Source organism: Pelecanus crispus, unplaced genomic scaffold, assembly GCF_030463565.1.
Source record: "Pelecanus crispus isolate bPelCri1 unplaced genomic scaffold, bPelCri1.pri SCAFFOLD_41, whole genome shotgun sequence".
NCBI lineage: Eukaryota > Metazoa > Chordata > Aves > Pelecaniformes > Pelecanidae > Pelecanus > Pelecanus crispus.
The window spans coordinates 895,288-917,602 of NW_027461476.1; the positions used below are offsets into that span (position 1 = coordinate 895,288).

General features: G+C 53.9%; 1 protein-coding gene across 1 annotated transcript in view; it reads left to right on the forward strand.

Annotated features, from left to right (window-relative positions):
• The window catches only part of LOC142597047 (maestro heat-like repeat-containing protein family member 2B), a 33,427-nt gene extending 11,566 nt beyond the window's left edge, over positions 1–21,861 (forward strand). Inside the window, exons 21-37 of the mRNA XM_075727481.1 lie at positions 727–885; positions 1,107–1,229; positions 1,547–1,614; positions 1,981–2,116; positions 2,222–2,317; positions 3,115–3,238; positions 3,884–3,993; positions 4,434–4,586; positions 6,065–6,261; positions 6,513–6,675; positions 6,971–7,164; positions 7,576–7,713; positions 12,996–13,105; positions 13,554–13,780; positions 15,394–15,523; positions 17,453–17,583; positions 21,658–21,861. Coding sequence (XP_075583596.1) covers positions 727–885; positions 1,107–1,229; positions 1,547–1,614; positions 1,981–2,116; positions 2,222–2,317; positions 3,115–3,238; positions 3,884–3,993; positions 4,434–4,586; positions 6,065–6,261; positions 6,513–6,675; positions 6,971–7,164; positions 7,576–7,713; positions 12,996–13,105; positions 13,554–13,780; positions 15,394–15,523; positions 17,453–17,583; positions 21,658–21,861 — 2,463 coding nt within the window. The remainder of the gene's footprint in view (positions 1–726; positions 886–1,106; positions 1,230–1,546; positions 1,615–1,980; positions 2,117–2,221; positions 2,318–3,114; positions 3,239–3,883; positions 3,994–4,433; positions 4,587–6,064; positions 6,262–6,512; positions 6,676–6,970; positions 7,165–7,575; positions 7,714–12,995; positions 13,106–13,553; positions 13,781–15,393; positions 15,524–17,452; positions 17,584–21,657) is intronic.
• Positions 21,862–22,315: the final 454 nt, after the last annotated feature.

The following is a 22,315-nucleotide window of genomic DNA, read 5'->3' on the forward strand; positions in this document are numbered from 1 at the left end:
AGAGCTACCTGAGACCTGTTTTTCAGAGGGGACGTCCTGGCATTGGGGCCCCTGAGGTGTCTTTGGAAACGATGGGCTTTGACACCTGGTGGATCAGAGCCACCCAGCTGGGGCAGCTGCAGTGGTTCCTTGCTGGCAGCCACGTTGCCCCTGACTGAACTTCAGCAGGAGCTAGCAACAAGATGGGGTGGGCACAGTGTGACCCTCTGTCCCTTCCTCAAAGCTGAGGGCCAGGAGCAGGAGTCTGGTGAGGTCTCGCTGGCTCTGCTCCCCACCTGGGGGCTGTGGGGAAACCTTTCTGGGCAGGGCACGGCCTTGCAGAGAGAGCAGTGCAGCCTGGTCTGGGGAGGCAAGCAGACTGGGCTCCTCTGCGCCACTGACCTGCACAGGCTGGGCATCTCTGAGCAGGACCATGACAAGCGATGTCAGATACCTTTCCACTGAAAGGTTCCAGACAGCTCCCTGACCTCTCAAATCAGTGGTAAAACAGCCAGCAGCGTGTGCAATGCTGGCTGCACCCTCCTCCCCATCCCCATGCAAGAACCCAAGCTGCAGGATGGGAACAGCTCCCAGTCCCGGAGCTCCCGCAGCTCAAGGAGCAGCTTGGGGAGCTGCTGGGAGGTGCCCAGGGAAACAAGGAGCTGGTGAAGGTGCCGGAGCAGGGCCTGCTGCAGGAGCCCGCAGGAGTCTCGGGGCTGATGTCTCAGGGCATCTCTGTCAACACAGGTACAGCGGTGGAAGAAGGAGAAAGCCCAGGGCATTCGCGCTGCTCTCATGCACACCTACAGCGGCATTGCGCTGCATGCCCCCAAGGAGCAGCTGCTCACCCGTGTGGATAAAGAAATCATGGGCAACATCCTGCGGCTCTCCAGAGCCAAACAGAGGGTAGGAGCATGGAGCACACAGGGCGGGGATGCCTGGGTGCCCCAGCTCCAGCCCCTAGGGGCTGGGGCATACCGAGATGGATGGTCTTTTTCTAAAGATCCCCCAAGGAAGGGTTTGTCCTCAACGTACAGATCCAACCCCCCCTTTTGGTTCCCCCTGCCCACGCTCACCTCTCAGCCCTTCAAAGAGTTCAAGGGGTGCTTTTCTGTCTTTGGCCTCAGGACTTGCAGCTCAAGCTCGCCCTGGTGCAGAGCATCACTGAGGTCAGCTGTGCCATCCAGGCTGTGGGCGACTGCAGCAACTTTGAGCTCTCCTCAAAGCAGGAGGCAACGCAGACCCTGCTGGTGAGCGCCCGTAGCCAGGGCAGTCACATGGGGGGGTTTTGGGCTGTGCCATCAGACTGGTTTCCCCAGAGGCACGATGGACTCTTGACTTCATGCGAGCTCCTGCAGCTGTGTCCTGAGCCAGTGGGGCTGCTGGGTGCTGGTGCTAGCTGGCTGCGGAGCAGGGTCGCTCCTGTGGTGCCTTTGGGGATCCGTGGGGGTGACGGGGCAGTGTCTGCCCAGGCCTGGCAACAGAGCCTGTCCCCAGGGGAGGCAGGAGGGCTGTCCCCTGTCTCTGCCTGCTGCCAACTCTGCATTTGTCTTTCTGGGACTTGCAGGACTGGATAAAGGGGGAGCCCTGGGGCTCCCTAGTGTATGGAGTGTTTCAGGCCCTGGAGGAGTTGAGGTGAGGTCTGTTCCCCGGGCTCTGGGGACTCCCATTGTACTCCATCCCAGCTGGCTGGGACAGCCCCAGTGGCCTTGAGCATGGGGCCGGGAGCTGCTGGGGCTGTGGAGTGGGAGGGTGTTCCCCATTTTGGGTGTCTCCAAAAGAAGGGAGCTCCAGGGAGCCCCCTTAACCTGCGGGTGGGAGGTTGCCTGCTGCCTGGGATGTGGCAGGAATTGCTGGAGCTGAAGGCAGTGCTTGCTGGCATGGGCTGGGGGTGTTGGATACAGGGCCCTTGTTTAGGAGGAACCCAGTTGTGCTTTAAGCCGCTCTGGAGAGAGCTAGTCAATCTCCTTTCTCTTTTCTCTTCCTTTTTCCTCTGGCCAGCAAGCTGAGGCCACCTCTGAGCAGGGCGGAAAATTGCAACCTGCTGGCAGTGTGCTGCCAGAGTGTCTTGTCCTATCCTTCCAAGGAGCGGATGAACAAGAGAAGGAAGATAGTGAGGGCAGCGGTGAACATGCAGGTACCCACTGGCCACTGCCTGCCCACCTCTGGGTCAGGATGCCACCTCAGTGCGCACTGGTAGTCCCCATGATGCAGAAACTCAGCTCTCCTTTCCTGCTTTCAGGTTCTGCACAGGAGAAGCATGGAAGATCTGGGGCATCTTATAGAAACCCTTCTGGAGGCAGAGGAGACCTCTGCCTGCTTTGATGACGTGGTCCATGTGAGTAGTCATGGGGCAACAGGGAAAGTGTTGCAGGGGCAGAGAATCGAGGCTTTAGAGGGTGATAGGAGGTGGATGCCTTTCCTATGGGAAAGTGGGGCTTTGGCTCTTTGCTCTGAGAGTGTGCATCAGGCTGGGGCCAGGGGCTGAGCTGGGGGGTGGGAGCACCTGGCCACTGCAGCCTCAGGACAGGCAGAGAAGTAGGCCCTGCCAGAGGGAAAGCCAAGAGCCAGCCCTGAGCTGGGAAAGAGCAGCCTGGGGGAAGGCCGGGGAGGGGAGATGCTGGCAGGGAAGCAACACCTGCCTCAGGGCAGAGGTGGCTGGAGAGCGCAAGGCAGTGGAGGCTGCAGTGCCAGTGCTCGGTAGGGCCAGGGGCTGTGCTGGGAAGGGGCCAGAGAAGGACGGGGGGGGGGGGGATCTCAGGGAGAGAAAAATGCCGGTTGTGAGAGAGATGCACCCTGCCTCAGGTCCTGAAAGGCTGGCTCACCTCAGCCAACGAATGGGAGCGGGAGAGAGCCCTGCAGGTTTGTGCCCATGTGTTGGGAGCTTGCAAGGAGCAATCTGAGCTCATGGTAAGTAGGGATCCCCTGCGTGCTCTGGTGCCCTCTTCCCAGCATTCGTGGCCCCAGAAGGGAGCCCTGCCCAACTGGGTGCTGGGTTTCGGGGCTCCTGGGATCATGGGGCAGCCCTTCTGCCTGCCCCTCTGCCCAGTCGCTGCTCAGGGAGCAGGATGGGCGGTAGAGGCGAGCAGGTGCTGGGTCTGCCTGTTACCCTTTTCCTGCTGCTCTCCCCTGCAGAGAGGACATCCTTGCAAGCAGTTTGGCTCCCTGGTGGGACTGCTGGGGACTCTGACCAACGACTGCCTGGCCGCGTCCCGCAAGAAGGCATGGGTCTGCCTCAGCTACCTTCTCCGAATGCAAGGTGAGGAGAGCGGGCGCTTCCCAGACTTGCTCAGCCTGATCCTCCCTCCCTTCCTGGTCTGGTGACCACTGGGGTCCCGTGGGGCCAGGCCCTGTCCCAGGGAAGGAAGGGGGAGTCAATGAGCTCAGATGTTTTTGTGCCCCCACCCTGTTAACTCTCTGCCTCCCTGGCCATCTCAGGAAGGATCTCTGGGAGAGGGTCGCTGAGTCCGACCTCCCTGGGGCATGTGTGAGGCTGGGTGGTCAGGGCCTTCCCCCACTGCTGTCTGAGAGCAGGACGTTGTCACCAATGCTGGGGACTGTCTCCCTCCACATTCAAGGAGAGACAGATGGTGGTCAGACAATTCACTTGGATGAGGGCCCTGATATTTCAGAGGGTGACGTAGGGGACACAGCTGTTGGGAGCAGAGGCTGCTGAATCCCTGAAGTCCCAGCAAACAGTTCAAGGAGGAAGAGGGCTCCTTCCAGCCCAGGATTTGTCAGCCATTTATTGGGGTCAGGAAGTCCTGCTGCACCGAGTTCAGGAGCCCTGGGTTTCCCTGTGGCCTTCACTGCCACCACTTGGGTTCTCCTTTATTGGTACCTGGGGCCAGAGGTTGGGTTTTCTGTAGATGTGACTCCTCTTTTCTCCTGGTGTTTGTTCCAGCCAAGACCATGAAGGTGGTGCCTCAGGCAGATGAGATCAGGTGCCTTTGTGAGGCACTGAACAGCCCAGACACCGAGACTCTGGTGGAGACCTGTACCAAACTAGCAAAGGTAACTGGCCCCAGACCAGCGGGGTGGGGGCTCGGCTCCTGGCCTCCTGCATGTCTCCCTGCTCCCCTCCAGAGTCTCTTACTGTCTCCAGAGTGAGCTGTTTGGAACGGCTGCTGTTAGCAAGTAGCAGGAGGCTTTGAGACAAGACTGTCCTCTAGGCCTGCTGGAGTAGATACCATGATGGGTGTGTTTGTGCGCACACGTGTGTGAGTGCTCTTGTCAGAATACAAATTTGGTATATGAGCAAACAACATGGGGGGAGGCACTTCCAAACTGGTTAGCTGCATCAGATGTAAACAGCACTGTATGCACAGCCGGAGGATCAAGTGATTGCCCCCTCCATGACTGCTGAACTAACAGTCCTGTCAAGTTTGCTTTCCTTTCCGAATTGCTGGAGCAGAGCTGTGATGCGGTCTCTCCTGTTCCTGACTTCTTTCCAGGCTGTTAGCAAATGCATCCCTCCAGCACAGGCTACGGACTTTCTGACTGCCATCCTGGACAGATTGCTGCATGTCACACCTGCACGTGCAAGAGCAGTGTGGAAGTGGGTGTTCATCTTCCTGGTGGAATGCAGAAAGGAAATACTCCAGGAGGTAAAGGAGACCTTTTTTTCCATTTGACTTTGTCTTTTCTCCTGTTGGCTGTTGCACTACACCCTGTGCAGTTGCCATGGGCTCAAGGAATGCTGCCTGTGTGCTGAGCCAAGGGGCTACTGATGGTCTGAGTCATGCATTAGCACCTGCTGCTGGTGTCTGCTCCAGCTGGTGACAAAGGATATGGGCACTTCTTGTCCAAAGTCTCCTGTTGGTTCAGCTCCTTCCCATGAGTGAGGCACTGGGAGGCACCAACCTTGCCCCTTGCCATTCTTCCCCTTCCTCAGGGTCACTGTCAGTCCTCCCTGCCCCGGGACCCACTTCACCCTGCTCTTTCTTCACTGGTTGCAAATTGTCTCTACTCTGAGCATTGCTGGGCATGCTAGGTTTTCCACAGGTTGGGTACTTGTTCATTGCTCTCATTGCTTTCCCTGGCTGTGGTGTTACCCAGCCTGCACGGTGACCTTCCTTTAGCCACCAGTTGCTGCCTGTTTGTAGCCTGGGAGCCTCTGGCCTCATGCTGTGCCTGCCCTTTCCAGGCTCCTGTTCTCCTCCTCCATTTGTGCTCTGCTGCGCTCCACTTGGGCTCTAGGGCCACCAGCACATTGCTCAGCCCGGACTAGCTCAGTGGCTGTCTGCCGCTGACAGAAGTCGGTCACAGTGATGGCAATCATGGGTGGCAGCCCACAGGATCATGCCCAGCTGAGCTAAAGCTCACCCAGCTGTTAGGCAGCTCCTGTTACAGGCAGGGCAGGGCATCCCTGTGCCATCCCTGCAGAGCCAGCGGCCGCTCCAGGCAGCAAGAGCGCCGCATCCATGGGCTGCGGGGTCACCCCTTGCTACTTCCCCAGGCACAGAGTGGGTTGTGTCTGCACCACAGGCCAGAGGTAGGCAGCTGTGGGGGAAGCTGGGCTCTTCCACGGGATGAGGGAACTGGCTGCCTCTTTGTCTTTATCATGACCACGGCTTCTAGCTGTGAAAGGCTCCAACAAACACCCTTTTCTTCAGGGGATGGTCCTCTGTGTAGCGACGGCATTGGAGTTTTGGGAAAGGAGGGCAGAGGCAAGGAATAGTGTCCCTGGAGAACTGGGTTCCTCCGGAAGGAGTCACGTGCCCTTGCACAGGCCCTGCAAGAGTGTGTTTGGTTTTGCTCTTGCATTGCTACAGACACATGGGGAGAGCTATTTAAGTGCTGGGTGTGAAATGTGTCCATGTCCTCTGTGTGCACACAGCGCACGCAGCTGCTCATACATCTGGGCCCAGGCACGTGCAGTGACTGAGGCTCTGCCTGTGAGCACATGCATCTGTGCGTGCGCGTGTGTGCATGCGTGTGCGCTATTGCCAAGAGCAGGCTCAGCTCCAGACATGAGCCAGGGTCAGGCAGGGTGGAAGGAGTGAGGTTTCGAGCTAGATCTGGACTCTGTGTCGACGGAGCAGGCATTGCTCATGTGCTGAATGACTGTGTCTGGGCCCCGCAGGAGGGGATAAAGAAGGCACTGAGCCCTTCTTTCTCCTCTTCTTTCATTCAGGTGCCAAAAATCCTGAACACCCTTTACACCTACATGCAGCAGAGCACCCACAGGCCCTTCCTGCTCCATATGGTGTTTCTTCTCGCCCGCTTTCACCATGAGCCTGTGATCAGCAGTCTCCTGCAGAAAGGTCTGCCTATGGACAGGTATGTGCACTTCCCCACTGTAGTCAGAGACCCTGCAGCTTGCTTGTACTGGCGGGGGCGGGGGGGGGGGGGGGGGGCAGTTGAGAAGCAGGTCTTTTTTTTCTGCCTGAACAGTCTTGAGTGTTGCAAGACTGCATGCTTGTATCTGCTGTGAGTGGGGCATTGTAAGCCCCATTGCAGGTGAGGAGGTTTGAGGGCACTGCAGGACTGCGAGGATATGGGCTCAGGGGTGAACGTCTCTTCCCTTGCAGTGACATGGTGGAGCTGTGGAGGAGCCTGGGAAGAAGCATCCTTGGGATTCAGATCCTGAGGTGCTTAGTAGAGAAACTAAACAGAGCAGGAAACAACCACCTGGGGACTCACTCCTCTGCTTGTGAGCGGCACAGCCGTCAGACTGCTCTGGAGACTCTGTCGGTACGTTCAATGGCACACACGTTTCTGCAGCTTTGCATCTGCTTTCTAACTCATATCTTGGCACGAGGGAGTCAGGTGCCCTTTGCGGATGCCCGTGGAGACTCCCAGGGCACTGTGCTGGGCTGGCCTCAAGGAGTGTGGGGAGCCGGGACAGTTTTGTGCTCCTGAGCCACAAGGCTGTCACAGAAGTGACAATTGTGGACAGTAACCCCCCTGCCCCAGGCAGGCAGGGGAACCAGGCTGGTGGGAAAAGGCCTTGCCTGAACAGGTGGTTCTTGGTCATGTTTCTCTGCAGATCACCCGTGCCATCTCCGAGGTGGTGCTTGCCCTGAGGAGCACAGAGGAGCTCAGGCAACTGCTTCCCCACCTTCTTCCCAGCCTCATGAGGTGGGCCAGGGAAACGCTGGGTGAGGAGAGGCTGCTTTCCCCCATAAGCAGCTGGAGACAACTGTTCCTTGAGGGCCAGGTGCTTGAAGAGAAGCCGTGCAGGTAAGGAGCTGAAGGGGCAGATGGAGGGGCTGGCTTCAGTTCCCCTCACCAAGGCATGTGCCTTTGTGGAGCTGAGGGAGAGCTTCACCTGCCCCGCTTCCTAGATGTGGAAACCAGTAGTCATGGTTGGGTTTACTTCTGTTCCTTCATGGAGAAACTCCAGCTCCTAGGCAGGAGTATCTAGCATGGAGTCAGTCTAGGGGTATGGGTTTTCTTCTGCTTCAGTGGGTTTGGGGCATGACAAAAATGCCAGTGTTGTTAGCTGCAGTCTTGGAGGCTATGAAGCATCATTTCAGGGGTATTTAGCTCTGCTAAAGATAAGTCTTCCCCTAACCTGCTGTGATTTGAGATTTCTTTGGGTTTGTGGTGGTGGTGTTATTTTGATTTGTTGTGTTTTGTTTCTTGTGCCAGGATTTTCCTTTCAGCTATAGAGTTGGTGCTAGGCAAATGCATGGTGCAGAAATGGATGCGGCTGCTCATGAATTGGGCAGTGTGGGCTCGCCTGGAAGACCCCCTGGCTCACCCTGAGGGGGTGTGTCTCCTGAGCAGGTAAGAGCCCCAGGGATGCATCTGGCCACCTTCTGTGGAGCTGTGCGCAGGGAAATGGCTGCTGGGACCCTTCCAGTGTGCCTGGGAAGCTGTCCTGAGCAAAAGAATAGCGTCTGTGTCAGCGCAAGTGAATTCTGGAGACCCGGCCTTCCTGGGCAACTGTGTGTCCCTCGCTTGTGTCCCCTGCACAGCGTCCTGCTCCATGCTGGGCTCATCTCCCCCTGTGTGGTGAGGAACCTCTTGCCATGGCTGGATTCCTCCTCAGTTAAGCTGCGGGTGAGTGCTACAGCTTTCTTTGCTGAGGTAAGGCAGGGGGTGGGGAAGGAAGGGTTCAGAGGGGTTTTGCCGAGATACTGCTGCTTGGGATGTCTAGCTCACCAGACTCACTAGCGCAAGCGGCAGAGGAGTGAGATTCTGCCATCCAGACAAACATCTGTCTTCCAACCCAGCTGAAAGAGGCAGAGCGCAAACTGAAAGCCATGAGAGAAATGGCAGAAGGAAGTCAACAGCTGGAGAAGGAACAGGAGAGACAAAGTTAGCGCTCCAGAGGAAAGAGGAGGAAAGCGAGTATTTGCAGAGGCCTCAGGCAGAAGTACACAGGGAACACAAAGAAACCCTGCAACTGTTTCGAGCCCAGCTGATTGAACTGAATGATCGGTACCAGAAGTTAAATGAACAACACCAGAAACTATTTCAGGAACTTGAACAGCTGGAAGGAGAAAGATCCAACCACATCATTTCCAGGCCATGCCAGGCTAACCTGGGAGCAGACAAGGAGTGCATCCTCCTGGAGGCTGTGAGAAAACAACCAGCAGAGCTTCGAGCATTCGTAGCTCAATAGAGCTATGATCCTTTTGATGGTCCCAATGAGCTGCCTGAACTAGTGCTTCCTCTAGTTGCTGGACAATATGTTTACATCTTTGGAGATGTGGATGGAGAGGGCTGGTATGTAGCAGAGCTGACCAATGGCACAAGAGGCGTTGTCCCCTCTAATCTTGTTGAAGAAGTTTCAGATGACGGATGACCTGATGACGCCAGAGTCTCTCCAGAGACAACTAATTGGTAGCAGGACACAGATGATGTCTGTCCTGTCTTCTCGTATCTTCTTGTTAAATCTTTTCTTAACAATCTCTCTGTGTCATCTCGCTCTCTATCCTGTGTGCATGCAAACTGAAAGGACTATGTGCCAGCTATTGGGGGGTTGGCATGGGTGGACTGGGTGCCAGCTACTGGAGTCAACCAGGGGGTGTAGGCACCCCTGGCTTGTGGTGCCAGCTACTGGCATGGGTCCCAGTGCAGCTCGTGGAGTGAGTAGGGGTTCTCAGTGCAGCTACAGGAGCGAGTGGGGGTCTTGACCACCAGGCTCTGTGGCAGGAACGGTGTACATCCTGTAAACCACCTACTGGGGGAGACCAGCATGAGTGAGGTGAGTGAGAGGCTCTGTGAGTGTCTCTATCTTCCCCAAACCTGGTGTGCATGGGGTGTGCGTGTGCATCCACCAGCAGACTTCAAGCTGGACCAGCTGGTGACTTGCAGGGCCTTGGGTCTAGGCTGAGGTATCAGGTGGGCAGAGGGTCTGTGCTAGCACCTGGGGAGATTGGCAAGTGTGGGGTGCCTGCAGGAGAAACGTGTGAGTGCTGCCTGTTTGCAGGGAGCACGAAGATGGACCAGTTGGCGAGTAGCGGACCCATGGGGTGGGTCAGAGGGCTGGGATCTGGGCAGAGGTACCAGTGGACAGAGGGGCTGTGCCAGTACGCAGGGGATCCATGAACATCTGTATGCTTGTGAACGTAGAGAGTGTCGTGTGTGCCTGCACTAGTGACCTCCTGTCTCTGCCAGCCCAAGAGGAGGAGGGGACGTGGCTGGCTGTGTTTTATGTGAGTCCTGCATGCGGGTGCTGTTGACGGCAGCACCTCATCTGTGGCAGTCTGTGTGACTGGCTGTATCAGTGTCCTCTGCGTGTGTGTGTTGGCGTGTGTGTGTGTGTGTTGGCGTGTGTGTGTGTGTGTGTGTTGGCGTGTGTGTTGGCGTGTGTGTGTGTGTGTGTGTTGGCGTGTGTGTGTGTTGGCGTGTGTGTGTGTTGGCGTGTGTGTGTTGGCGTGTGTGTGTGTGTGTTGGCGTGTGTGTGTGTTGGCGTGTGTGTGTGTGTGTTGGCGTGTGTGTGTGTGTGTGTGTGTCTGTCTGTCTCTCGGATGCGTGGTCAGCTTCGCTACTAGTTACCACCTGCAAGCAGAAAAGTGGCAGCTGAATCCCTCAGCCTGCACAAAGACTCCAGATCCCCAGGCTGGGCTCCAGCAGCCAGGCACGACTGTACTGGGTGGTACTGGTGTGTATTGGGCTCCAGCGGCATGGCAGGAGGGGTCCTGGGCTGGAGTGGCTGGAAGTGGTGGCCAGTCTTGACATCCCTTAACACTGTGGGTCTGTGGGGTGCATGGGGGGAGCTGAATCCCACTTCAGCCCAAAGGCTTCCAGCTGGGGAGGAGATGCCTGCATTGCTTCAGCTGAATTCCTGCCTGGCGCAGGGTCCAACCAACACCTCCCTGTCACTGCCTGTGTGTCCTTGTCGTTAGGGGTCAGAATGTCAGTGTCCAGAGGGGAACATTTATACTTCTCATAGGCATCCATGCCCTGATAGGACAAACCACACTTTTGGAATCAGTGTCTCTCCACTCTTCAGAGAGGGACAATTGGCGATTATTTCAGTCAGCTAAAAAGTCCATTCCCCAAAGGTGACTCTGTTGCCTTTCAGGAGCTGTCAGCCCTAGAGCCCCTGGGACATCTCCAGGCAGCCCAGAAAGTGGCTGCTTTGGCTGGTCCTCTGCTGCTGAGCTGGGCCGGGCTCCTGGGATGGAGGGAGCTCATAGCAAGTGGGCAGTGCTTGTGAGAGACAGCTCTGCCCAGGAGCAGCTCCCCTGCAAAGTGCAGCAGGGCTGAGGGCAGTGCCTGCAGGCAGTGAGGGGAGAGGAATGAGGCAGGGAGAGGTTGGTGGAAGGACAGCTGGGCTCTCAGTGTGGGAGAAATCTTCACAGGTCTTTACATGGTAGGACTCTGGCTGCAGGGCAGTGCACATGAGTATCCCAGAGGGCTCTCCAAAATCTGGTACATCCAAAGCATCTGTCAGAACAACCCTCACAGTTTATCCAGTTTGTAGGAAGACGTGCTGCTGAGCAAGGCTTCCCTGCTGCATCATCAGAGGGACAAGACATGACAGCTGCCTTCTGCCGGGTACAGCTGCAGGGGTGTGAAGCTGGGTGTACATCCAGGGGTGCCCAGGACTGTCCTTCCAAGCAGGGTCCCTGCACCCCAGGGGCCTGTGTGCTGGGGCAGGACTCTGCCACCTGCCAGGGTCAGCGCTCAGCCTGCCTGGGGAGCTCCTCCCAGTGCTGTGATGACAAGCTGTGGGTGGAAGGAGCAACCCGCAGCAGGGCAGGGTCCTTCTGCTGTCGAGAGAGTGCTGCATGGGCCAGGCCTGCTCACAGCTCCACATCACCCCCAGGACATTTCTGAGGGCAGTTTTGAAGAGGAAGATCAAGGTGGGGGTTACCTGAAAGGGCAGGTGTCTGTGCTTTGAGGATTCTCCTCTTGGTTGTCTGGGTGGGCAGTGGGAGATGGGAATTTATTTCTCTGTTCTGAAGAAGGCACTCAGACCCCAGCTCTTGTTAGGACTTGTCTGAGCTGCTCCTTCACACCTGCACACACAGAGATGCCCCTGGGGAGTGCCTTGTTGCCAGGAGGTGTCTGAAGGGCAGAGCTGAGCACACAGCAGGTGGGATGGGGTCTGTGAACATAGCCAGGGCAGAGACATGGGGACAGAGAAACAGCAGGGACAGCTCCAGGCTGTAGAGACATGGGCAATAAGGTAGAGGGAAGTACCACCAGAAATGCCTTGGGAGAGGGGATTCGAGCACCTCCCTGCCATCCCCTGCAGTGCAGACACCTGCCCTGGAGCAACCCCCTCACCTCTCCCACCTAGCAGAGCCTCTGCCCTCACAGCCATGGGGTCTCAGGCTGAGTCACCTCCTTCGCATCCCGATCTCTGATGAGGAGAAACCCCCAAATGCCTGTATCTCTGTCCTTGCCCTGTCTCCCTCAGCAGGCGCATTGGGGCATTTCTGCATGTTTCCCCCCCGTCCCTGCTGTGATTGTCCCCACCTAACCTGTGGTCTGTTGGCACTGCAGTGTGGGGGACTGGAATGAGCTGGCCCTCCTTTCAGGACACCCCATCTTTAGGACATTTGACTTCCCCTGGGAGTGCTGCTGGGCTGCAGGTTGCCCTCCAGAAGGGCACAGCTCTCCCATAGCATCTCTGTGTTATGTAGGAGGCCCACGGAGAAGACACCTCGGTGCTAAGGCCATGGAAATGCTGCCGGACAGCTGTAGGTGGGCAGCTGCAATAAGCCCCCTGTGTCCCCGGCTGGGAGGGGAGAGCTGAGATCATGCTCAGGTACAATGAGGTGGGCATGGAGAGTCTGGAGATCTGCACTTTGAAACCGGGTTCCTCTGCTCTCAGTAGTGTCCACTTTCTTTTCAGGGGAACATCTGAGTACAATCACCCTCCAGCTCAAAGAGGTGCCAGCACAGGGCAGCTGAGAACAGGACTGATGGACAGACTGGCTCATCTCACTCTACACTAAGGGAAAAACCCCTTTGCCTCTCAGGACCCACAAGGTTTCACTCGGAGTGCAGCAGAAATGCCAGGGATTTCTGCCTTAAAACACTCCTCAGGTGTGGTGGGGCAACAAGGACAAAATAAACAAATCAAAATCCCCAAAGCTCTGCTCTACGGTTGGGTGATTTGGGAGCGACAATGCTGAAAAACTTTTTGATATCACAAGTGGATTTGATCTGAGATCACCCCATGGCCCTATTTACCTTTTGGTGTAGGGCAGGAATGTCTCCTCCAAAGCCCACAGCAGAGCCCCCTGCTCCCAGAGACACCCTTAGTTGGCCCTAAACAAAGCTCATGAAAGGCACCTGCCAAAGGTGTTCCTGGAAATGGGAGAAGCAGATTAGGGGATTTCTTTGAGAAGCAGAGTAGGTTTTGCTCAGAGAAATCTCCCCTAACTTCTCAATGCCTTTTCTTCCATAGTCATCCACACCTAGAAGCAGCAAATGTCTAACGGCAGCTCCATCACTGAGTTCCTCCTCCTGGTGTTCGCAGACACACGGGAGCTGCAGCTCTTGCACTTCTGTCTCTTCCTGGGCATCTACCTGGCTACTCTCCTGGGCAACGGCCTCATCATCACTTCCATAGCCTGCAACCACTGCCTCCACACCCCCAGGTATTTCTTCCTCCTCAACCTCTCTCTCTTCAACCTGGGCTCCATCTCCACCACTGTCCCCAAGTCCATGGCCAATTCCCTCTGCAACACCAGGGTCATCCCCTTGGCATGTGCTGCCAGGTCTTTTCCTTTTTGATGTCAGCAGAACTGTGTCTTGTCACCATCATGGCCTATGACTGCTACATTGCCATCTGCAAACCCCTTCAACTACAGGACCCTCCTGGACAGCAGAACTTGTGCCAAAATGGCAGCAGCTGCCTGGGGCAGTGGTTTCCTCCACGCTCTGCTGCACACTGCTAATACATTTTCAATACCACTCTGCCGAGGCAATGCCATAAACCAGTTCTGCTGTGAACTTCCCCAGATGCTCAAGCTCTCCTGCTCCAACTCCTGCCTCAGGGGAGTTGGGCTTCTTATGGTTGGTGTCTTTGTGAGCTTGGGGTGTTTTCATTTTCATTCTTTTCTCCTGTGTGCAGATCTTCAGGGCCGTGCTGAGGATCCCCTCTGAGCAGGGACAGCACAAAGCCTTTTCCACGTGCCTTCCTCACCCGGCTGTAGTGTCCCTGTTTGTCAACACTGGCATGTTTGCCTACTTGAAGCCCCACTCCATCTCCTCACCATCGCTGGAGCCGGTGATGGCTGTTCTGTACTCAGTGGTACCTCCAACATTGAACCCCCACATCTACAGCTTGAGGAACAAAGAGCTCAAGGATGCCATTCGGAAAATGATTTCTTGGATGTTTTTCAGTAGTGATAAACTTCTCTCCTCACAAATGACTCCCAGGGTATCCCATTCCAGGCCTATGCTATGGTTTTTTTAGTTATCATGTTCATCATTAGGATTATCATCATCATTACTCTTCTTATTATCATTATCGTAGCTGCTATCATTATAATTTTGTGGTAATTTGTGGTTATTTTGTTCCTACACAAATATTTAGACTCAGTTCACTTCTACTGAGGAATGGACCTGTTCTTTCTCACCTGGCGTCCATATAAATGTACATCTAACACTGGGTCAGAGGTGGCTCTCATATAGCATCTCTGTAATATAGGGTGACCTCCTCAGTGCACAAAGGTTGGGCTCATCTTCCAAAGCTGATGCCAAGAACAGGCATGAGCAACTGCTCCCCAAAAGGGCCTGTTTCTTCATTGATTAAGGAGCAAAGAGCTCAGTGTCACATTGTGACTTCTTAGACACCGAAGGCTGGATTTAAGACTAACCCGTCAATGTCTACTTACAATGGAGATGGTGAGCAGTCACCGATGTACATACCCAGGACATACCCATGCAGATGATGGCCTTGAGAAAGCAAACCTGGAGCTGCCTGGAGACCCCAGGGATCTCCATAGACAGCGTGTGCCTGGGGCAGGCAGTGACTAGAGACGCACAAAGTAAGAGATCACCCAAGGTGGAGTCGCTCAAAGCAGAAGTGCTAAACCCAGGCGACGGCAGGGAAACAAGGACTCTGGAGTCCCAGTGGAGGAAATGGGGACCCAGCAGGCACAAGGAAGGGAGAGGCAGGAGAGTCGTTCATGTCACCCTCAGACATAACTGAACATCTACTCTCCTTTCAAATGCATCATAGTCCCTTCAAGCACCCGCCACATCCACAGAGCCCCAGGGTGGGGCTTCACAGCAGTGATCCCCACCCAGCTCCCAAGGGCCAGTGGGGAGCACAAGGAGAGGGCCAGGCATGACCAGAAGATCGGAGTGGTCGGCGCTGCCTGTAGGCTGGGGGGCAGGGGCAGGGGAGGGCGAAGGGACTTCCTGAGGTTCCTCACATACCTCTTGATCTTTCAGAGTAACATGTTAGCAGTCTTACCCCCAAATCTAAACCTCCAAAACTGCTTCCATCTCCCTATTGCCGATGTTGGAAAACTGAAAAAAAAAAAACCCCAAACCCACAAAACAACTGAGTCAGGAAAGACCTTGCAGGTACCTGGTGAACTTACCTTCCCCTTGAAAAGTCCCCATCTCCAAATGTCCCCATTGTGAGCTAAAGCTGTGAGCTAGAGCTGTGAGCTAGAGCTGTGAGCAGCCCCATCCCACATAACACCCTCCAGGTGGAAGAATGACCCTGCCCTGCCAGGGCTTTCTCCTTCCACCCAGACCTCCCTGCACCACCGTAGGGAGCTCCCAGGGCAGGCCAAGTGCTGACATGGCATGGGGCAGAGTCACCGTCCCGAGCACACAGCATCTCTGGAGCAGGAGGACATCACTCTGAATTGCAGCCCTGTGCAGACCCGAGTGCACATCCCAGCTGCACACCCTGCAACCATCCCTCGGAAAGGTAGCAGTGATGCCCTGTCCCTCTGACGGTGGCAGAAGAAAGTCCTGCTCTGGAGCGCCTCCTTCTCCTGCACCCCTGAGAAGCTGTGAGAGCTGTCCTGACAGATCCCATCAGCAGAAGATGTGGCAGCTTCGGAAGACCTCTCTGGGAACATCAGCCACACTGTCCTGCAGCCAGAGACTTACTATGTCAAGGACTGGGAAGATCATAAGGCCATCGAATCCACACAGTCCAGTAAAACGGTTGTCCCTTTCCTCCACCTGGCTGGACGCAGGCCCCCTCTAGTCCTGCTCATAGTATTCATTACTCACTTCTTGTAAATGCGAATCAAAAGTCCCTTTATTAAGATCAGAAGTAAAATCAACCCTTCTACTCTGTCTGGGGAACTGCCCACTGGAAACTGGAGCTGCAATTTACCTGGAAGAATCACCTTTTGTGACTCTTTTTCCTTGCAACTCATGCACCCATGCCTCTAGGGTCGAGGTAGATTTTCCCATCCCACTTCCTCATGTCCTCTCCATGGTCACGCAGGTAAAACCACAGGGTGGCCCGTGGTGTGTATCCACTATATCCTCTCTGTTGAGCAGAGGGACGCTTACTCCTAACAGCTGAGATACTGGTCCGTACAGGTGGGGAGTAGGACATACCCTCTTTGAGTTGCTGGAACACCGGACAGTTTTTCAGACAGTTCTTCCACAGCCGAAACACAGGCCTGTAGGGAGGAAGAGAGACTTTCTTCGCATTTCCAGAGTTGGCCAGTGTCCTGGTTTAGCCCCTGTCGGCAACCAAGCTCCACACAGCCGCTCGCTCACCCTCCCCTCCCCAGTGGGATGGGGGAGAGAACTGGAAGGGCAAAACTAAGAAAACTCAGGGGTTGAGATAAGAACAGATTAATAATTGAAATAATAATTATAATACAAATAGTAATACAAATTGTAATGAAAAGGAGAAAAACGAGAGAGAGAAAGAAAACCCAGGGAAAAAAAAAAACAAGTCACACAACCACTTACCACCCGCCAACAGACACCCAGCCAGTCCCCAAGCAGTGATCGCTGCTCCCCAGCCGACTCCCCACAGCTTATATACTGAGCATGACATCACATGGCATGAACTATCCCTTTGGGCAGTTTGGGTCAGCTCTCCTCGCTCTGCCCCCTCCCAGTTTTTTTGTGCACCTGGCAGAGCATGGGAAGCTGGAAAAGTCCTTGACTAGTGCAAGCACTATGTAGCAACAACTAAAACATCAGTGTGTTACCAACATTATTCTAATGCTAAATCCAAACCACAGCACTATCCCAACTACTAGGAAGAAAATTAACTTTATCCCGGCCCCCCCACCCCGCTCCCCCCCTCCCCCAGTTCTCCTCAGGCTGCTCGGCCTCTGCCCCCTCCGGCCCCGCCCCAGGCTGCCTGGGACTGACAGGCCGCCTCCGGCTCCGCTCATTGGCTCAGCTGTGGCCAATGGCGTGGCTGTTGCCAGGCGGGCACAGGCAGCCCGCGCCTCTCCTCCCAGGGCTGCCCTGCGCCCGCTGCCCCCCAGCCCGCAGCGGCTCCTCAGCCCGCCGGGACACTGGGCCTGCGGAGAGACGGCCTGCGAGAAGGGCCATGGCCCTGGGGCTGTTCTCTCAGCAGCGCAAGGGCTGTGCACAGCCCTGCCCTCCCTCAGGGCTCTGCTGGGGGCTGGGCCTGCCCGCGGAGGGAGGGGAGGGGAGGGGAGGGAGCTGCCAGGAGGGAGCTGCCTGGAATTGCTCTGGATTGGCAAGTCTTTCCCAAAAATGCAGGTCTGTCTGTGCTGCCAGCCACAGCCCTGGGCAGGAGGAGCTGTGTGACAGGAGCCGCTGGCATGGGCCAGGCCGGCAGCAGGCAGGAGACAGGGCTCTGCCCCTGGTGCCAGCGCCTGTGCTGAGCCCAGCACCCAGGGCCTTCCTCAGGCCTCGCCTTCCCCCGGGCAGTGAGGAGGAGGGACGCCCTGTCCTGGTGTGGCCCAGGGCATCTTCCTGTGGCCAGGAGGAAGGACAGAGCCCCGTCTGTCTTCCCGCGGGCGCTGACCGCTGTCCTTCGCTTCTGTCCCTGGTGCTCCCCAGTACTGGCCAAGCAAATACCAGGGCACCAGGGGCTCCTGGGGCTCAGATCAGCTTTGCGGCTGCCCCTTTGCTTCTGCAGATGCAGTTGTTTGCTACCCCCTTCAGTGGTCAGAACTTTTTCTCTTCATGGCACATGGACTGGACAGAAGCCAGTTCCCTGTTAGTCTGGGGGAACTTCAGGGAAACGAGGAAGTCAAAGCATGCACACAGGTGTGAGGACAGCGAAAAGGAGCTGTGTCAAGGTTTTTTCCTGCTGTTTCAGATCTGAACTCAGACATCTGTGCGCATCCCAGCACCAAGGTCAGTTTTTTTTTTCTTCCAAGCTCCACAGCTTTTCACCAGCAAAAGTGAGCTGGCTTTCGGGATAACTCAGCTCCTTTCTTGTTTAATTGTGTGCCCACACTTTCCCTTTTTCCAGCAATTTCTTTCTTCCCCCTTGACCCTCGCCCAGTTCCATCCTCTTTCAAAGCTAATTATGATTTGATTTTCTGGACAGATCATCGAGTAGGTAGACAGAGGCTCTAAGTCTAGGCTGACTGTATAGCTGTAGGCTGAGCTATTCTACCTCTACCTATTCTACTTCCGAAGGCTGGATAGATATGGGCTATGGATAGAGTTACTGTTTGCCAGTTATCGTTTCTTTTGGGGTCCTGTGACAGTAATGGTAAGGCTGCCAGCCTGCAGCTCTGCAGCAGTTAAAATTATCACTGAAAGTGTTTTGATGGCGGATGCTGTTCTGTGCATTTCATTTTCAATAATTGTTTCACTGAGCTGGAATTTTTTCTGTGCAATTAGGTGACAGGGATCTTCTTGCAGTGGGCTTCTGTTTCTGGAGCACGTCCTGACAGCCTTTGTCATGCAGAGCTTTCCTATCTGCTCCCGAGAGGAGTGATGGCCATGACATGGAATGACTCCTGTGTGTAATGGCTCTACCAGTAGGCTTGGATTTAGTGCATCCCCATGGACAAACATATGCAGCAGGTGCTCCATCCAAGAATGTTGATGTGCTGACACTCTAGAGTGAATTTGGAGGTGTTTCCTCCTCCTTGTCCTCTTCCTCTTCCCTGTTCTTCCTCCTCCTTTTCCTTCTACTCCTGCTCCTCCTCTGGTTCTTCATCATAGTCGTCGTCATCCTCCTCCTGTTCTTCCTCCTCCTGTTATTGTTATTCATCTTGTTCTTCCTCCTCTTCCTCCCATTCTTCCTCCTCCTCCCTCCTCCTCCTTCTCTTCCTTCTCCTCCTCCTCTTCCTCTTCTTGCTGTTCTTCCTCCTCCTCTTGTTCTTCCTATGACTCCTGTTCTTCATCCTTCTTTTCGTCCTCCACCTCTTCTTCCTCTTCTTCTTCCTCCTTCTCCTTCTCTTTCTCCTCCTTCTCCTCATATGCCTCTGCATGTTTATCCTCTGCATGTTCATTGGCTTCCTGTTCTTCTTGTTCTTCATAGTCCTTCTCCTTATACCCCTCCTTCTCCTCCTCCTCCAACTCATCCTCCTCCTATTCCCTTCTGCTTTTCTTCCTCCACTTCCTCTTATTCTGTTGTTCTTTCTCTCCTGTTCTTTATCCTCCTCCTGCTGTTCCTTCTGTTCTTTTTCCACCTTCTCCTTGTTGTCTACTTCCTCGTCTTCCTTCTCCTTCCTCCTCCTCTTCATCTTCTCCTACCTCATATTCATCTTTTTGTTTCTCCTCCTAATCATCCTGTTCTTCTTCCTGTTCTTCCTTCTCCTCCTACTCAACTTAATTTTATTCCTCTTATTCCTCCTCTTCCTGTTCTTCTTTCTCTTCCCCCTCATCCTCCTGTTGCCATCCTCCTTTTTTTCTTCTCCTTTTTCTCATCCTCCTCTTCCTCTTCTTATGCCTGTACCTTTTCCTATTACTTCTCCTCCTGTTCCTCCTCCACCTCCTCTTCTTCCTCCTCTTGCTCATTTCTCATCTTTCTCCTCCTCATTGTTCCTTTTCATCCTTGTCCTATCTTTTCATCCTCCTTATCCTCATCTTCCTTCTTGTGTTCCTCCTTCTTCTTCTCCTCCTCCTTCACCTTTTCCTCCAATTTCTCCTCATCCATCTCCTCCCATCCCTGGAGGTATCTAAAAGCCATGTAGAGGTGGCGCTTAGGGAACTGCTTAAGTGGTGCCTTGGCAGTGCTAGGTTAACAGTTGCACTCAATGATCCTAAGGGTCTTTGCCCACCTAAATGATTCTGATTCCATGATTCTATGCAAAACAAAGCTTACAGAGGGTGGAAACAAGGCCAGGTGTCCTGGGAGAAAGATGGAAACATTGTCCGAGCATCCAAGGACCAAGTCAGGAAAGCCAAAGCCCAAATGGAATTGAATCTGGGCAGGGATGTCAAAGATAGCCAGGAGAGCTTCTTAAGTACGCAGGAGACAAAAAGCAGCCGAGGGAAATTGTGGGCCCCTTGCTCAACGAGACAGGGGACCTGGTTCCACAGACGTGCAAAAAGCGGAGGTACTGAATGCAGCCTTTGCCTCAGCCTTTACTAGCAAGAGCAGCCTTCAGGAGTGCCAGGTCCCAGAGAGTAGGTGGAAAGGCTGGAGCAAGGAAGAGGTACACTTGGTGGAAGAGGATCAGGTCAGAGAATACTTGTGAAACAAGGGATATGCAGTTCTGAATGTCTCTCTCAAGACTGTGTACTCTTCCATATGTTTTTATTATGTTGACTTAATATACCGCCATTTGTCTTCAGCCTCAATTGTCTGTTTTGTCTCTCTAAAGTGTTTAGTTACAGACAAGTTCATCCTGTGATTTCTATTTTTAATATTAAATGCTACCAAACGGTGATGGGCTTCTTATTCACTGGTCCTGAATCAGGAGGTGAGTGGGGAACCTGTATTAAATACATTTCATCTGAATAATCTGCCTGGTTGATACAAGCTGTGTGGTTCAGAGATGTCTAAAGTTTGATCTTTGTTTTTTTAGAGATAAAAAGCACTTGCCCCACTGTAAATACATATAGTATGTAAAATGTATATAGTATATAAATACAGCAAAGTTACAATGGATTTTTACCTAAGTTTTACTAGTTATTTAACAAGCAGTATGTGATGTGAATGGAAAGCTTTCAGCATGTGTTTGATACTCACAAAATCAGCTCTTCCTTTCAGTGGTAGGTGAGAAGATGCTGTCAGTGTGACCCAGAGAAGATAAGTAACTGGGGACTTCAGCTGCCTAGGCAAGAACACAGACGGCTTTCTCCTTTGAAGTTAAAAGCTTCCGAAACCAGGCAGCAGGTTGGAAGCTCAGCAGTAGCTTTTTACTGTGTGTGACACCATAAAAAAAAAGGAGCAAGGTTAATGTTTTACTAAATAGTGCAAGGAGTATTTTGGTACATGCAGAACATCCTAAAGCCAAAGGGTAAGTGTCCCCTGCCTAATGTTCCTATGGCAACAGTTATGTGAAGTGACATAAAGTAGCATGACCAAGAAACCACATAGCTTTCCTGTATCTGGCTTTTTTTAGCTCTTCTGCCCTTTGGCTCCAAGATTTGGTGTCTTGTGTCTTGTCTGATGAGTAACCCTGGCCTAAAAGTATCAAAGGAGTTTAAATGTTGACTGCTGTACCTCGATTAAGAGCTCCAGAAGCAACAACTGCCCGAACTAGCTACTAAGCAGTAAATGGAGGGAGGGCAGTTCATGACAGCTTCAGATTAGAGCTGTGGAGAAGCAGACTGGGCAGCTGCAGCAGCATCAGCTATTTCTAATTGGAGGAGTTCTAATTAATCTACTTGAGGAGCAGAGATCCAATTTCCTCCCCCCCTGCCCCCTTTCCATTTCACTGAAACTCATGGAAGTGGACTGATGAAATACCTCCTTAATTTAGGGTGACTCTCGAGGGAAACCAGCTCTTAATGGAATAAAACTCACAGTTGTAGCATACTTGACTGAAACAATCTATTTTGCAGTTAAAGGTTTTTCTCTCTGAAAATTTAAACCTGATAATTTAAATTAGTATGCCTAAAGGTAGGGAAAAGAGGCCTTTTACTTACAAGAGCAGTTATAACACATGCTGTAAAACTGAATCTTAATCTCTAAAAAAAAATCAACAGGTGCCTCCCATCTGTTGTTGGTAAATGAGGAGCTATACAATAGTATAGTTTCACACTTTATTTTTTGGGAAAATCTCCAGGTTTAAGCCACAGGTCTTAATGACAAATGACAACATTAATATTGCAGTGGATTTACATAGAACATCACATTTTTAACGATGATTGATGCAGAGTACTTGTGGCGCCTGTGTTTAATGCCTGGTGTTCCACATCCTTTCCTCTCAGAGCTGCGATCAGAATCTTCATGCGGAGGAGAGCTGTTTGCCTCGTGACCTCGTGAAGAAAATCAAGAGCAGAAAGGAAGAAGTGGGCCTGATGGCAAACCCAATGTCAAGAACCTGCTCCCATGGGCCAGAGGTCAGTCTTGGTCTTGCTGTCAGTGAAGCGAAGCTGTGTGACGGGGCGGTGATGCTGGTGCTGGGGCGGTGATGGAGGCCTCCGTCCTGCCAGCGTTGGTGCAAATCAGCGTGGTTTCTCCCACGGGCGCCCACCACCCGGAGCGATACCCCCTCTCCCCACCCTCTCGGTGGCCATCCCCAGCCCAGCTCAGGCATCTGTGGGGTGGGAAGGGGCTGCGTTAGCCCCCGTGCCCCACCTCCCACTGAGCAAATGACCGCAGGCAGAGAGAGGCGCTGCAAAGCGAACAGCCAACACTTTTAATAAAATAAGGAAGAAGCAGGGATGTGGGAGAGGGCTGGGGCTGGGGCTGGAGTGGGTGGGTGCAGGTCTCTGCCTCCAGATCTCCCCCTGCGCGTGGGTGCTATGGGGGACGGTGCTGGACCGGTGGCTATGGGTAGCCATTGCTGTCGGCTATCTCCATGTTGATCTCGCTCTGCACAAAAACTGCAGCTGGCCCAGTGACATGTGCAGGGCCGCCCGCTGC